The following is a 12,844-nucleotide window of genomic DNA, read 5'->3' on the forward strand; positions in this document are numbered from 1 at the left end:
GTGGGGGGGACCGCTGGGTTCCCAAGTGACCTTAGGGGAGTCCGAGGCTGGGCGCTGACCCCGCACGGGGACCGGAGGAGGGAAAGGGCAGCAGGTGGGGGACCATCCCCGCTTCGGGGGGACGGCGGGACCCTCCGCCGCTGGCTGAGCCCTCGGCGGGTCTCCTCTTGCTCCCGGCAGGGCGGCAGCGGGAAGCGTATGTGAGACTTCGGTGACTGGACGCGCCAGAGGAGACCGGCTTGAGAAGAGCAGGGGTATCACCTGTTTTCCCCCACTCCCGAGTCATCCCCGTCGCCAGTGGGCCCGGTCACCCTCTCCTGTGGCCATGGAGAACTCCTCCCGCCCTGACACCAATTCCTCATGTGCAGACTGCGCCGGGAGAGCGGATGGGGGTCTGAATATGTCCGCTCCCCTACTGAGCCCTAGCTTCTACGTCACGGTGCCTGTTATCTACTCAGTCATCTGTGCCGTGGGGCTGACAGGCAACACCGCCGTCATCTATGTAATCCTCAAAGCCCCGAAGATGAAAACGGTCACCAACATCTTCATCCTCAACCTGGCCATTGCTGACGAGCTCTTTACCTTGGTGCTACCCATCAACATTGCTGACTACCTGCTCCTGCAGTGGCCCTTTGGAGAGTTCATGTGCAAGCTCATCATCTCCATAGACCAGTACAACACCTTCTCCAGCATCTACTTCCTCACCGTGATGAGCATTGACCGCTACCTGGTTGTGGTGGCCACCACCAAGTCCAGGAAGATGTCCTACCGCACCTACCGAGCAGCCAAGATCGTGAGCCTCTGCGTCTGGTCCTTTGTCACTGTCATCATCCTGCCCTTCACTGTCTTTGCTAAGATACACAAGGAGCAGGGGCGCTCCCAGTGTGTCTTCGTGTTCCCCCACCCTGAGAGCATGTGGTGGAAAGGCAGTCGGATCTATACCCTTATTTTAGGCTTTGCCATCCCAGTGTCCACCATCTGCATCCTCTACACCACCATGCTGTGCAAATTGAGACGCGTCCACCTCCACTGCAATGCAAAAGCCCTGGACAAAGCCAAAAAAAAGGTGACGCTGATGGTGTTTGTCATCCTGGCTGCGTGCCTGTTCTGCTGGACGCCCTATCACCTTAGCACAGTGGTGGCCCTCACCACAGACATCCCGCAAACTCCACTCATCATTGGGATTTCCTACTTCATCACTAGCTTGAGTTATGCCAACAGCTGCTTCAACCCTTTCCTGTATGCCTTTCTGGATGACAGTTTCCGGAGGAGCTTTCGCAAACTGATAGATTGCAGAACCACCTCATAAAGCCAGCCCTCTGTCCCCTCCTGTGCCCCTCTCGCAGTCAGTCACCTGTTCTTCCTGGGGGACTCCAGCCCAAAGAACGCTTTCTCTCCAGCCTCCTTGTGATGGCCCACAGGGCTTCAGGTTGTCTCACTATCCAAGACACAAACTGGGGACAGGGCGATCTTTCTCAACTTTCCTGCATTCATTTCCTCAGCACTGCTCTCCATCCCTTGCCTTGGGGGTGGGGGGTGAGGTGGGGGGGTGTTTGTTTGTTTGTTAGTTTTTATTTCCTTCTCTTTAATGTGCTTTCTGTCCTAGGGTTGTAGCTCACAGAGCTGCAGCAGGTCCCTTTTCCCCTTTTAAAGTTATCGCTTTGTGAACTCAAGCCACACAACTGTGTCTAATGCTGGTGATTCGTAAAGCCCAATAAAGGTGTGTTATTGAGCATCTTGCTTAATGATTCTTGTCCTGGTTTTGGCTGGGATGGAGTTAATTTTCTTCATAGTAGCTACTATGGGCCTGTGTTTTGGATTTGTGCCGAAAACAGTGTTGATAACACTGGGATGTTTTCGTTCCTGCTGAGCAGTGCTGACACAGCGTCAAGGGCTTTTCTGCTTCTCACCCCACCCCACCAGCGAGGAGGCTGGGGGGGCACAAGGGGTTGGGAGGCGACATAGCTAGGACAGCCGACCCCAACTGACCAAATGGGTATTCCAGACCATAGGACGTCATGCTCAGCATATAAAGCTGGGGGAAGGGGAAGGAATGGGGGACATGGGGAGTGATGGCACTTTTCTTCCCAAGTCACCGTTAGGTGTGATGGAGCCCTGCTTTCCTGGAGATGGCTGAACACCTGCCTGCCCATGGGAAGCAGTGAATGAATTCCTTGTTTTGCTTTGCTTGGGTGCGCAGCTTTTGCTTTACCTATTAAAATGTCTTTATCTCAGCCCACAAATTTTACTTATTTTTACAATTCTCTCCCCCATGCCACTGAAGGGAGAGTGAGCGAGTGGCTGCATGGTGTTTAGCCACCTGCTGACTTAAACCACAACAATTCCTCAACCTCTTTCATATCCACGGGACCTGCTTACCCAAAGTCTTGCAAACTTAGCAATGTTGAAGAAGGCACAGCTCCAAAGGATATGGAATAAACAAAGGCATTGAGCTAATTTTTTTTTACAGGGGACTGAGATAAGGCAGTAAAAATCCATGAAAACAGGCAAGAGAGATCTCAGTCCAGCTTTAAAGAAGAAAGAGCAAGCCCTCACTAGTGAATAAAATACACAGATGTGGATTTGGAGCGGCTTGTTGTGGAAAATAACTTAACAGTGTACATGGTAGTTGTAGTTTGTAAAATTTGCAGCTTTTGTTGGCATCAGAAGTGTGTTTACTTTTTTATTTGTCATATATTTATGAACAATCTCCTTCTTGCACATACAGATTATTTTTTTTTTTTTTTTTTTTGGTCCTAGAAAACAGAATCGGGAGGTATTTGCAGAACACGTTAACTGTTAAGGGTTTGAAAAGGACTTGCTGAAACATGGGGAATATTCTGACTTTTTCCCTACAAATCATAAGTAACATACGCAGTGGTTAAGTTACTTTTAACAGTCTCTCACACACTTGTACTCTGCTTGCTTGTGAGATTTATTAATGTTTCTTTTAAGGAGGACAAAGGAAGTAAAAAAAAAAAAAAACAAAAAAAAAAACACAACCACAAAAGAGTAGGTTAATTTTATCTGGAGGAGGGGGGAGAGGGTCAATGAAAGTTTCACTAGAATTCACATGTCCAAACACTGCATGAGGAAGTTTTTTCCTCCTCTCTCCTCTTTTAGCCCTCTAAGGAAAAACTGAAAAAATGTGGAAGACTGGGAAAATATTCGCAGTTACTTAACAGTTCTAATCTTGGTGGTCTTCCCTATTCTTCCCTGCAGTAGATACTAAATTCGGGTAACACAAATTTTGTTACATATTTCTACCTCCTCTGAATACAGAGACATAAGGAAATGTGGCTAAGGAATAACATTTCCACTTACACAGGAAGCGATGATGGGTTTCAGAAGGTGCACAAGGATTCGTGTGGCACATGCTCAGGTTTGCAGGTGCCTCCTGAGAGCCCTTGCACCAGGTCCCTTCCCACTGCTGCAGTCTAAAGGTCTGCCATAGGCATGCAGAAAATTTCTTCTGCTAAATCCTTCTAAAGAAACTCCAGATTTCAGCAATTATGCAAACCCTGTTACATTAAAATACCATATAACTGGGTTGATGATTACATCATTTCTCTTTATAAGCCATTAATGTTCTCTGATACAGTCAGTGCTAATTTCAACATCCAGTCTAGCTGTCATGGAAATGAAAGGATTCCTTTGGGCGACAAAGGTGTCTAATCCTGCTTCATTAGAAGGGGTATGATTGCCTTCCATCAGACACAGAAGCTGACCTTTCAATGAGCAAGCCCAAAAGGTGTTGAGGACCCATTTCCACACCACATACAAAAGCATGCTGCAGGAACTGGTGTCCTGCACTTCATGTTTCTGCCTGAAATAAAATGTAATTAACTTTTCCCACCAGCTGCCTGCTGTTTCAGCTGGGCTTGTAAATTGTAATGATGCTTCTCTGTGGTCAGTCACTTGCGGAGAAAGTCGTTTCTCTGTATGGGCCAAGTAGCAAAGTCTGTCTTCGTTTAGACTGCTAATCTATATACACACGCCACCTCCTTTGTATCCTTAGGCCTTCACGTCCACAACAACATTACTTGTGTAAAGTCTGCATACAGTTTTAAAAGTAAACAGTATTATTCTCAGAAAAGACATTTTCAAGATTACTGGGCCCTCGTTGGTTGCTGTCCCTGAAGACTGAAGAGTGCCAGTGAAATATGGTTCTCTGTCAGTCACCTTAGAGAGTGGCACAGATCTGAGCATTGGGCTCCTGATAGCGACCACCTGAGCATTTTGACCAAGCTGCTATGCAGTCACATTTGTCTCGTCACCTGTTGGGGCTTCTATTTACCCCAGAAATGTTATTGACACTTAAGTGGCTTTACTGTGCCTGTACCTATACATCAAATGCACTTCTGAGGTGCTCAACTGATATTAACAGTAGGTTATAAGAACAGTCTGATTTATATTTCATTTTTATCTAGTTTTGAATACTAAAATTTTAACTGTTCCTGAACAACATAATCTGGTTCAAGATTTAAACAAGCAGAGAAAAAACTTTCTAATCTAGATCAATGTAAAGATATTTCTTTAAAATCTTCCTATTTCTTAGGAAATAGGAAAGCATTTTAAAGTATCCCTTTCCTCGTACTCAGTATCTCATCCCTTTGTCTTCCCTATATTCAATTCCTGTTGTCCATAGGGGAAAATGTGATAAATGCTATCCATTAACAAATAACACTTCAAAGTGTCCTGTGATGCTTGCCTTTTTTGGATCAGAAACATAAAAATGCAAACAGAACATCACCTGTGATAAACACAATCCTTCTCTAAATTCCTTCTTATTCTGAAGCCATATCTTGCCTGTTCTTCATAGTAGGAGGAATATCTGAGAAGAATTCAGTGTTTCCCAAAACACCTGGAGTTTTCCCATGGTTGTTAGTCACAGAATAGACTGAGACTTGAGCAACAGCCCAGCCCTGATGCAGGTGCCCAGCTCAAATTCATGCACTGGGCAGGACTCCCCTTGCGTGGCTGTGCTGTCTGCCGTGTCCATGGTGTCTCCAGGAGGTGGGACTGGAGCCTGTCCCGCTGCAGACCTTGCAGATGGGCATCTACATGGAGGACGAAGTTGAGCCTGGACAGCCTGGGAAGGGTGCTGAATGGTAGGTAAGGCCCCCTTTGATCTTGCAGAGCTTCAGCATTAAAACAGGTAATACATACTTCTCCTTTCATCGTATGCCCTTTTTGTTTGGGAAACAGAACATTCAGGGGGAGTCCAAATGTGACCAAAACCAGCATTCAGCAGGAGAAGGACAGGTTCGATGTTCAACACTGCTGGTCAGCAAGGAAGACCTGGTGCTGTATGGAAGCTAAAGCTTTGGCTCCCAGAGCAGCAATAGAGGATAATATCTCAACAGATTTGCTCTTCTTGAATATTTCTACTTGTTTTCCAGAGGAGGGATTTTTGCTCCTGTTCAGCCCATGCTTAACTAGCTGTAATGAAATGTAACAGTGTCACATCCTGAGAGAGTGTAGTTGCTGTAAGGATTTCATGTATATGAAAATGAGTAAAATAAAAATAAATCCATTTTCCCCATAGCACAACTGTAATCTGCACCTGATATTGCAGATGTTGGAGGCTTCCAGTAGGAAAGCAGAGAAAATAGAAAAACATATTATATAATTAAATACAGTTGAATTAAAAAATTTTAAAAGGTGGACTTTTTTCATGGTATTGAAGTGGGAGCAAGAGACGTTACCATCAGGCCATCGCTATCCTGCCTGATGGAAATTTTTTTGGATGTACAGTTAATCCTTTTCATCAGCAAGTGCAAGGTAACCAGTCCCATTTCCTTAGTAACTTTTACTCTCAACTGTACTTGCATTTCCAGGTGGAAGCAAATCCAGGATGACCTGCAGATCCAGATGGCACCCTCAGCGTGGGTATGAGCTTCCCAAGAAGAAAATATAGCCGATACTTTCTGCAAAGAAAACTATGCAGCAAGTAGCAAGGCAGACAACACCAGACCTGCTGCAGCCTACTACTTTATCTAATGGCTACTACTTTAGAGGCTCCCTGGTAGGCCAGGCAGGCCAGGAATGGAAGACTAAACCTTCTCCGGATTGAGACATCCTGACCACAAGTAACCGACCCCTGTGCTGAGGCTCCCAGCCATGCACACAGCTGCCCAAGCCATTTTCCCCACTGCAGCGCACACAGGCAACCACATCTGCAGCTCGCAGGCTTAGTTTGCCTCCCGGTGCTGCAGAGCAGATCCTCCTGCTCTGGTCCACTTTGCCGTGCAGCTGGGGCACAGCTGCACGTATCCGTGCATAAGTAGAGCCAGTCCCACAGAGGCATCTTCTGGCTACCTGTGCCTCCTCCTCACCCTCTGTTTGTATCACCCTGACTGGTGTTAAACCCAGCATTTTGAACTGTTGGCCACTGCCTAAAAGCATGAAGCAAATTTTTTTGCATGTGTGTGATTTTTTGGGGGGCAGCAAGGTGGAAGCGGTAGACAAGGCTGTATCCTCAGGACTGTGGTTAGAGTACCAGGAGGATACATCCGTATACTACCAGGTGCCTTGCCCTGCAGAGAGCGGGGATGGGCAAAGTTCTGGGAGCCAGAAGAGGCTGAGTGTGTGATGCAGCAGAAGCACAAAGGATGGCAAACAGGCAGCTCTGTTAACGTCCACAAGCATGGAGCCCAGGCACTCCATTAATTGACAGGGGCTTGTAAAGTGGAGATACTGAAAAGTGTTATCACCTACACTGGTAACAGACAGCCCACACATGGAAATTGAGAAAAGAAGGGAACGAGTACTGACCATAAAACTACTCAGGTGCAACATCTAAAGCTGACCAGCAAGAAAACATAACCCACCTTAAACTATGGAAAGTACAAAGTAGTTATAAAATTGATACAGCAGCACACACAGCAAAGCATAGCAAAGAAGGGAAGATATGCATAATGCCACTGATTGGCATAACTTGGGCATATCTGCCAAGGAAAGACCATCCTCAGAAAGGAACATTTTATTTCACCAAGTAATGTTTTGTTTAGATTGACTGCAAGCTAAACTAAACCCATTTAAAATATTTTCCTAATTCTTGGAAGTCTCTAAGAATCAATTTCTTTTATTTCTCTCCTAAGAATGTTTCCAGTTTCTGCTCCTTTTAATCAACTAAATGATATTTTTTTCTAATAATACTTTTGAGAGCAAAATGTTCCACAGTTTTCTTGTGCTTAGTTAAGCTAGGTATTCCCATTTCTAAAGCAGATTAATACCTGATTTTTAGGTCCAATATTTTTAGAAAGATTTTTGCCGTAGAGACTTCCTCTTAATTGAAGAATGCACTGAGTTTGGTCTAGTTATATTTGAGAAGATGCAGTTTTCCTCAATGAGTTCAGAAATTCTGGAATTTCCAGAGCCTGGAAATACAGGGAAATGCCTTTTCTAGAGACCATTCCTATGGGGCCCCAGCAATTTCAACTATATAAATAATTCAATGAAATAACATCCAATCTCTTAAAAATAAAACATACTTAAATTAATTGTTAATTAATCAAAGAGCAAAAGGGATCTGATATTCACCCAATGCAGACAGCATATAAAGCAGTTTACAGACTTGAATTTAACAGACCAACATTTGGTCTAATATTGACGTTGTTGTTTAACATACATAGCACAATATGCAGCTGACAGACGCCCTGTATGTTCACATGTGCAATGAGGACAAGTTTTCATTAAAAAAGAAGCAGATTGTGATTCTTTTGCTCATCCTGGTAAGCAGCTGCTTACATGAGCAGCCCAGTCATGCCAAGGAAATGATTCCTTAATGTCCTGGTTTCAGCTGGGATAGAGCTAACTGTCTTCTTAGTAGCTGGTACAGTGCTATGTTTTGAGTTCAGCATGCGAAGAATGTTGATAACACTGATGTTTTCAATTGTTGCTCAGTAGTGTTTAGACTATAGTCAAGGATTTTTCAGCTTCTCATGGCCAGCCAGGGCACAAGAAGTTGGCACAGGACACAACCAAGGCACCTGACCCAAACTGGCCAACGGTGTATACCATACCATGGGACGTCCCATCTAGTTTAGGAACTGGGAAGTGGGGGGGGCAGGGAATCGCTGCTCGGGGACTGGCGGGGTGTCGGTCGGCGGGTGGTGAGCTATTGCCCTGTGCATCATTTGTACATTCCAATCCTTTCATTACTACTGTTGTCATTTTATTAGTGTTATCATTATCATTATAGTTTCTTCTTTTCTGCTCTATTAAACCGTTCTTATCTCAACCCAGAAGTTTTACCTTTTTTCCCGATTTCCTCCCCCATCCCACTGGATGGGGGAAGTGAGTGAGCGGCTGCGTGGTACTTAGTTGCTGGCTGGAGTTAAACCACGACACTTAATTATCCCTGTCTGAGAGTTAATTGCTCACTGGTGCGAGTGAAGATCTTGCAGAGCAGCCCATTCCAGTTAGAGTGGTCCCCTGCACTGTACTTTGCCAATGTAAAACGTGATTGCAACCAAAGGTAACTCTATGCATTTGTGTCTCAAGTGAGAGAAACCCACCAACTTCTTTTTCTGCATTACAAAATGAAAAAGATTAAACTCTGCGCGAGTTTTCTATATGTGCCAGTTTCCCCATCATAGAATCATTTAGGTTGGCTTTGTGTGGCAAGGTTTTGTTGGGGGGTGGGGGGGTGGTTACAGGGGTGGCTTCTGTAAGAAGCTGCTGGAAGCTTCCCCTGTGTTTGAGAGAGAGAGCCCATACCAGCCGGCTCTGAGACGGACCCGCCGCCGGCCAAGGCCGAGCCAATCAGCCATAGTGGTAACAACTCTGTGATAACATTTTTAAGAAGGGAAAAAAAGGTGGGACAGATGGAAAACAACAGCTGGAGAGAGGAGTGAGAACATGGAAGAGAAACAATCCTGCGGACACCAAGGTCAGTGAAGAAGGAGGGGGAGGAGATGCTCCAGGCGCCGGAGCAGAGATTCCCCTGCAGCCTGTGGGGAAGACCCTGGTGAGGCAGGCTGTCCCCCTGCAGCCCAGGGAGGTCCACGGTGGAGCAGATATCCACCTGCAGCCTGTGGAGGACCCCACGCCAGAGCAAGTGGGTGCCCGAAGGAGGCTGTGACCCTGTGGGAACCCCGTGCTGGAGCAGGATCTTGGCAGGACCTGAGGATCTGTGGAGAGAGAAGCCCACACTGGAGCAGGTTTTCTGGCAGGACTTGTGACCCCGTGGGGGACCCATGCTGGAGCAGTGTGCTCCTGAAGGACTGCACACCATGGAAAGGACCTATGCTGGAGTGGTTCATGAAGAACTGCAGTCCATGGGGAGGACCCAGGTTGGAGAAGTTTGTGGAGGACTGTCTCCCGTGGGAGGGACCCCACGGTGGAGCAGGGGAAGAGTGTGATGAGTCCTCCCCCTGAGGAGGATGAAGTGGCAGAAAATAACGTGTGATGAACTGACCGTAAACCCCATTTTTCCATCCCCCTGCACCGCTGGGGGTGGGGGGGGTGGTAGAGAATCTGGGAGTGAAGTTGTGTCCAGGAAGAAGGGAGGGGTGGAGGGAAGGTGTTCTGAGATTTGGTTTTATTTCTCATTACCTTACTCTGGTTGATTTGTAATAAATTGAGTTAATTTTCCCCAAGCTGAGTCTGTTTTGCCCTTGACGGTAATTGGTGAGTGGTGTCTCCTGCCCTTATCTCGACCCACAAGCTCTTTGTTACATTTTGTCTCCCCTGTCCAGCTGAGGAGGGGAGAGTGATAGAACAGCTTTGGTGGCCACCTGGCATCCAGCCAGGGTCAACCCATGACACCAATGTAAAACGTGATTGCAACCAAAGGTAACTCTATGCATTTGTGTCTCGAGTGAGAGAAACCCACCAAGTTCTTTTTCTGGATTACAAAATGGGGGAAAAAAAAGCCCCTCTGTGTGAGTTTTATATATGTGCCAGTTTTCCCATCATAGAATCATTTAGGTTGGAAAAGACCTTTAAGATCATCGAGTCCAGCCATCAACCACGCCCACTAAACCATGTCGTGCAGTGCCTTGCCTACGTGCTTTTCCAATACCTCCAAGGATGATAACACCACCTCTTCCCTGGGCAGCCTGTTCCAGTGCCTGACAACCCTTTCAGTAAAGAAATTTTTCCTAATAGCTAATCTAAACCTCCCCTGGCGCAACTTGAGGGCCATTCCCTCTCGTCCTATTACTAGTTACTTGACAGAAAAGGCCAGCACCCACCACACTACAATCTCCTTTCAGGTAGTTGTAGAGAGGGATAAGGTGTCCCCTCGGCCTCCTTTTCTCCAGACATTTCTTCTATAGCCGTTTTTAGGAAGTGTGAAGAAAAATCACAAGCCATCAACTCATTGCTAAAACTATGTAATTTGAGGCTCTACGAGTGCTTCCAAAACCTTTTTCTACTTCCAGAACCTTTATACCACCAGAGGGAGTTCAAAGACAACTTATTCAGCAAATGTACTGCGTGGAAACGAGTTTCTGCTGTCATGCCCGACAGGGAGCATGCATTTTCTATGTAAGGAGTCTTTTCCTCAAATTTTTCTCTAAAGCATGATAAACAGAAGTAGGATATTAAAACAACTTTAAGAAAGGACTACTATATATATATATATATGCACACAACAGAGTTTAGGTCAGAATTTTCTGAATGTGTGATCCTAAAGCTGTTTTGTGTTTTTCTGCTTCTTTAGGAGCATCCTCTCTGAATGTCTAGTACTCTTAAATACCAAGAGGCGTGATGTCTGGATGCACCTGAGGACCCTCCTGCACATTCCCACTCCCAGTCAATCAGCCCCGTGGAGGGACAGGTTTGGAGGAGCACATGTCACCAATACAAAGCAAAGGCAGTGTCAGCAGGCAGAGCCCCCATTTCCCCCCCAACTACTGCCCAAGCCAGGGCAGCCCTGTGAAGCCCAAGCTGTGTCTAGGCAAGGATTTGGGTGTCTCTGTACTGTGCTTCCCACTATTTTCATTAGCCGAATTTTTCCCGTTATTTCTCCTTTTTCCTGTCCCTGGTTCCCATTACTCACAGACTGTACCTAGTGGTAGAGTCTCCTTTGCCCTCCTTTCAGCTTTCAGCCCCTAGATGGCAATGGTTCTTCACTGACAAGCCATCACTGTTTTCCCAAACCGGAGAAAATGCACCCGAGAACTAATTCGGACACTATGTTATAGGATATACCCAAACTAACGTAAATTAGCCACTGGAAACAAGACAATACTGGGATTTCTACTGTAAGCTGTACATAAAATACTACATAAGCTCTACAAAAAAAATGGCATGAATCCATACGCATTTAAAAATTTTGGAGATGAGTACCTTTTAACAAGTATTATTTGAACAGTTGAACAAAGTCTGCTGAAATAGTAGAAGTAGTTCAGCTTAAATATAGATTAAAACTCCTTTTTGCTCCCAAATTTTAGTTCTCAGTTCAGACACAAGGCAGATCAGTAAAGCAAAAGATTCTTAACCAAAACTCTCTGGTCCTTAAATTAAAACGGATATTTTGTTTAAAGGAAATGTGTCCAAAATCTTTTTTTAATGTATGTATTAAGAAAAAAAATCTATATGCGTCTCATAAGGAGCAAGGAGTGTAACCATTTAAATATCTGACAGAATTCTGGGGAGCTGTAAGTAGTACAATAGGCTTGGATACAGTTAGCATAATTTTAATATATGAATAGTCAACAATGTAACCTGTCTTCATAAATTATTACAGGCTCAGATGTTACTACAGCCTCCTTTAAATACTGTAATCTATCTTTATGTTTCTTATCAGATGGAAGTCCTACAACATGCCTGTGTGGCAGCAGATTGCTTTTCTACAGGGAGAAACCTAAGCTACACTACCTGCCACCTGATGAGTAAGCATTCCTCAGCTCCAGCTCTGAGATGCACTACTTCTGCATTACATCCTTGCCTGCTGAGACTAAGTCAAATGAGTAGAAAAATGCTAGCAGCAACAGTGGAATTGTTGGTTGATTATTGCTATTTACTGCTGATAATAACAGTGAGATGCTAACCAGTCTGGGTTACTGTGGTAGACATTTACCCACCTACAGAAAATTACGAGCTGCACAAGAGAATTTGCAATCTAAAACAGACAATCACTGTCTTACTTTCCTGGGGACACTGGTCTCCTGAAAGCCTGAGAGGAGCGTGAACCTGCTCCCCTCCATGCCTCAGAAGAGATATGTGTTTTCCAAGGCCTACCTTTCACTTCTGCGTTAAATTCACCTTAAAACTGAATCTGAAAAATTGCACGTGGGCTTTTATGCCTCAGTCACTGAGTCTGTGTTATAAAACAGATCTTCAGCTAAAGAAATAACAAGGCTAATTTCTGGTTGGCATAGTGACACAACAGCGATATCCTATATAAAAAAAATTTCATGTGCTTTATATTAGGTACCTATAGAAGCTATTGTCTTCACGTTTGATGGGCCTTACAGTTTGACATTTGTTCACTGCAATGAGCTAAAGCTACCCAAGTATCAGCAAGAGCTAGTGTGATAGATCATTTTTGATTTCTGGTGCTGCAACATGCAATGGAATCTTTGGACATCTAAATGTGAAAATTTCATATAATGGGAGAAGGCTGCTAGCTATCATCTTTTGGGGTACCTTGACCAGTTTGGAAAAGAAAAAATCAAAAAAAAAGAACAAATCTATCTTCTAAGCAGCACTGCAAGATTAAAAGGAAAATATTCAAAAGAGTATGGTAATCTTTCCCTTTTTCCAAGGCTTTGATACTCATTTGATATACTTGTTTGTTCACACAGGCAATGTGTGGTAAAGAAAATACCAAAATGTTAGAAGTCTTCTCAAAAACTGCAGGTCTCAAAAAGCTCAGAACAAACTTTAA

At 44.9% G+C, this 12,844-nt stretch overlaps 1 protein-coding gene across 1 annotated transcript; it reads left to right on the forward strand.

Moving 5' to 3' along the window:
• Nucleotides 1-325: 325 nt before the first annotated feature.
• On the forward strand, nucleotides 326-1,309 carry NPBWR1 (neuropeptides B and W receptor 1). The gene has a single exon (XM_049818728.1). It carries the CDS (start codon nucleotides 326-328, stop codon nucleotides 1,307-1,309), a length of 984 nt encoding a protein of 327 aa, XP_049674685.1.
• The last annotated feature ends 11,535 nt before the right edge of the window (nucleotides 1,310-12,844 follow it).

The sequence above is a fragment of the Accipiter gentilis genome, chromosome 2 (genome assembly GCF_929443795.1).
Source record: "Accipiter gentilis chromosome 2, bAccGen1.1, whole genome shotgun sequence".
Lineage (NCBI taxonomy): Eukaryota > Metazoa > Chordata > Aves > Accipitriformes > Accipitridae > Astur > Astur gentilis.

Excerpts from the sequence above, each read along its gene's own strand:
- NPBWR1 (XM_049818728.1), top strand. The coding sequence starts at position 326 with ATGGAGAACTCCTCCCGCCCTGACACCAATTCCTCATGTGCAGACTGC.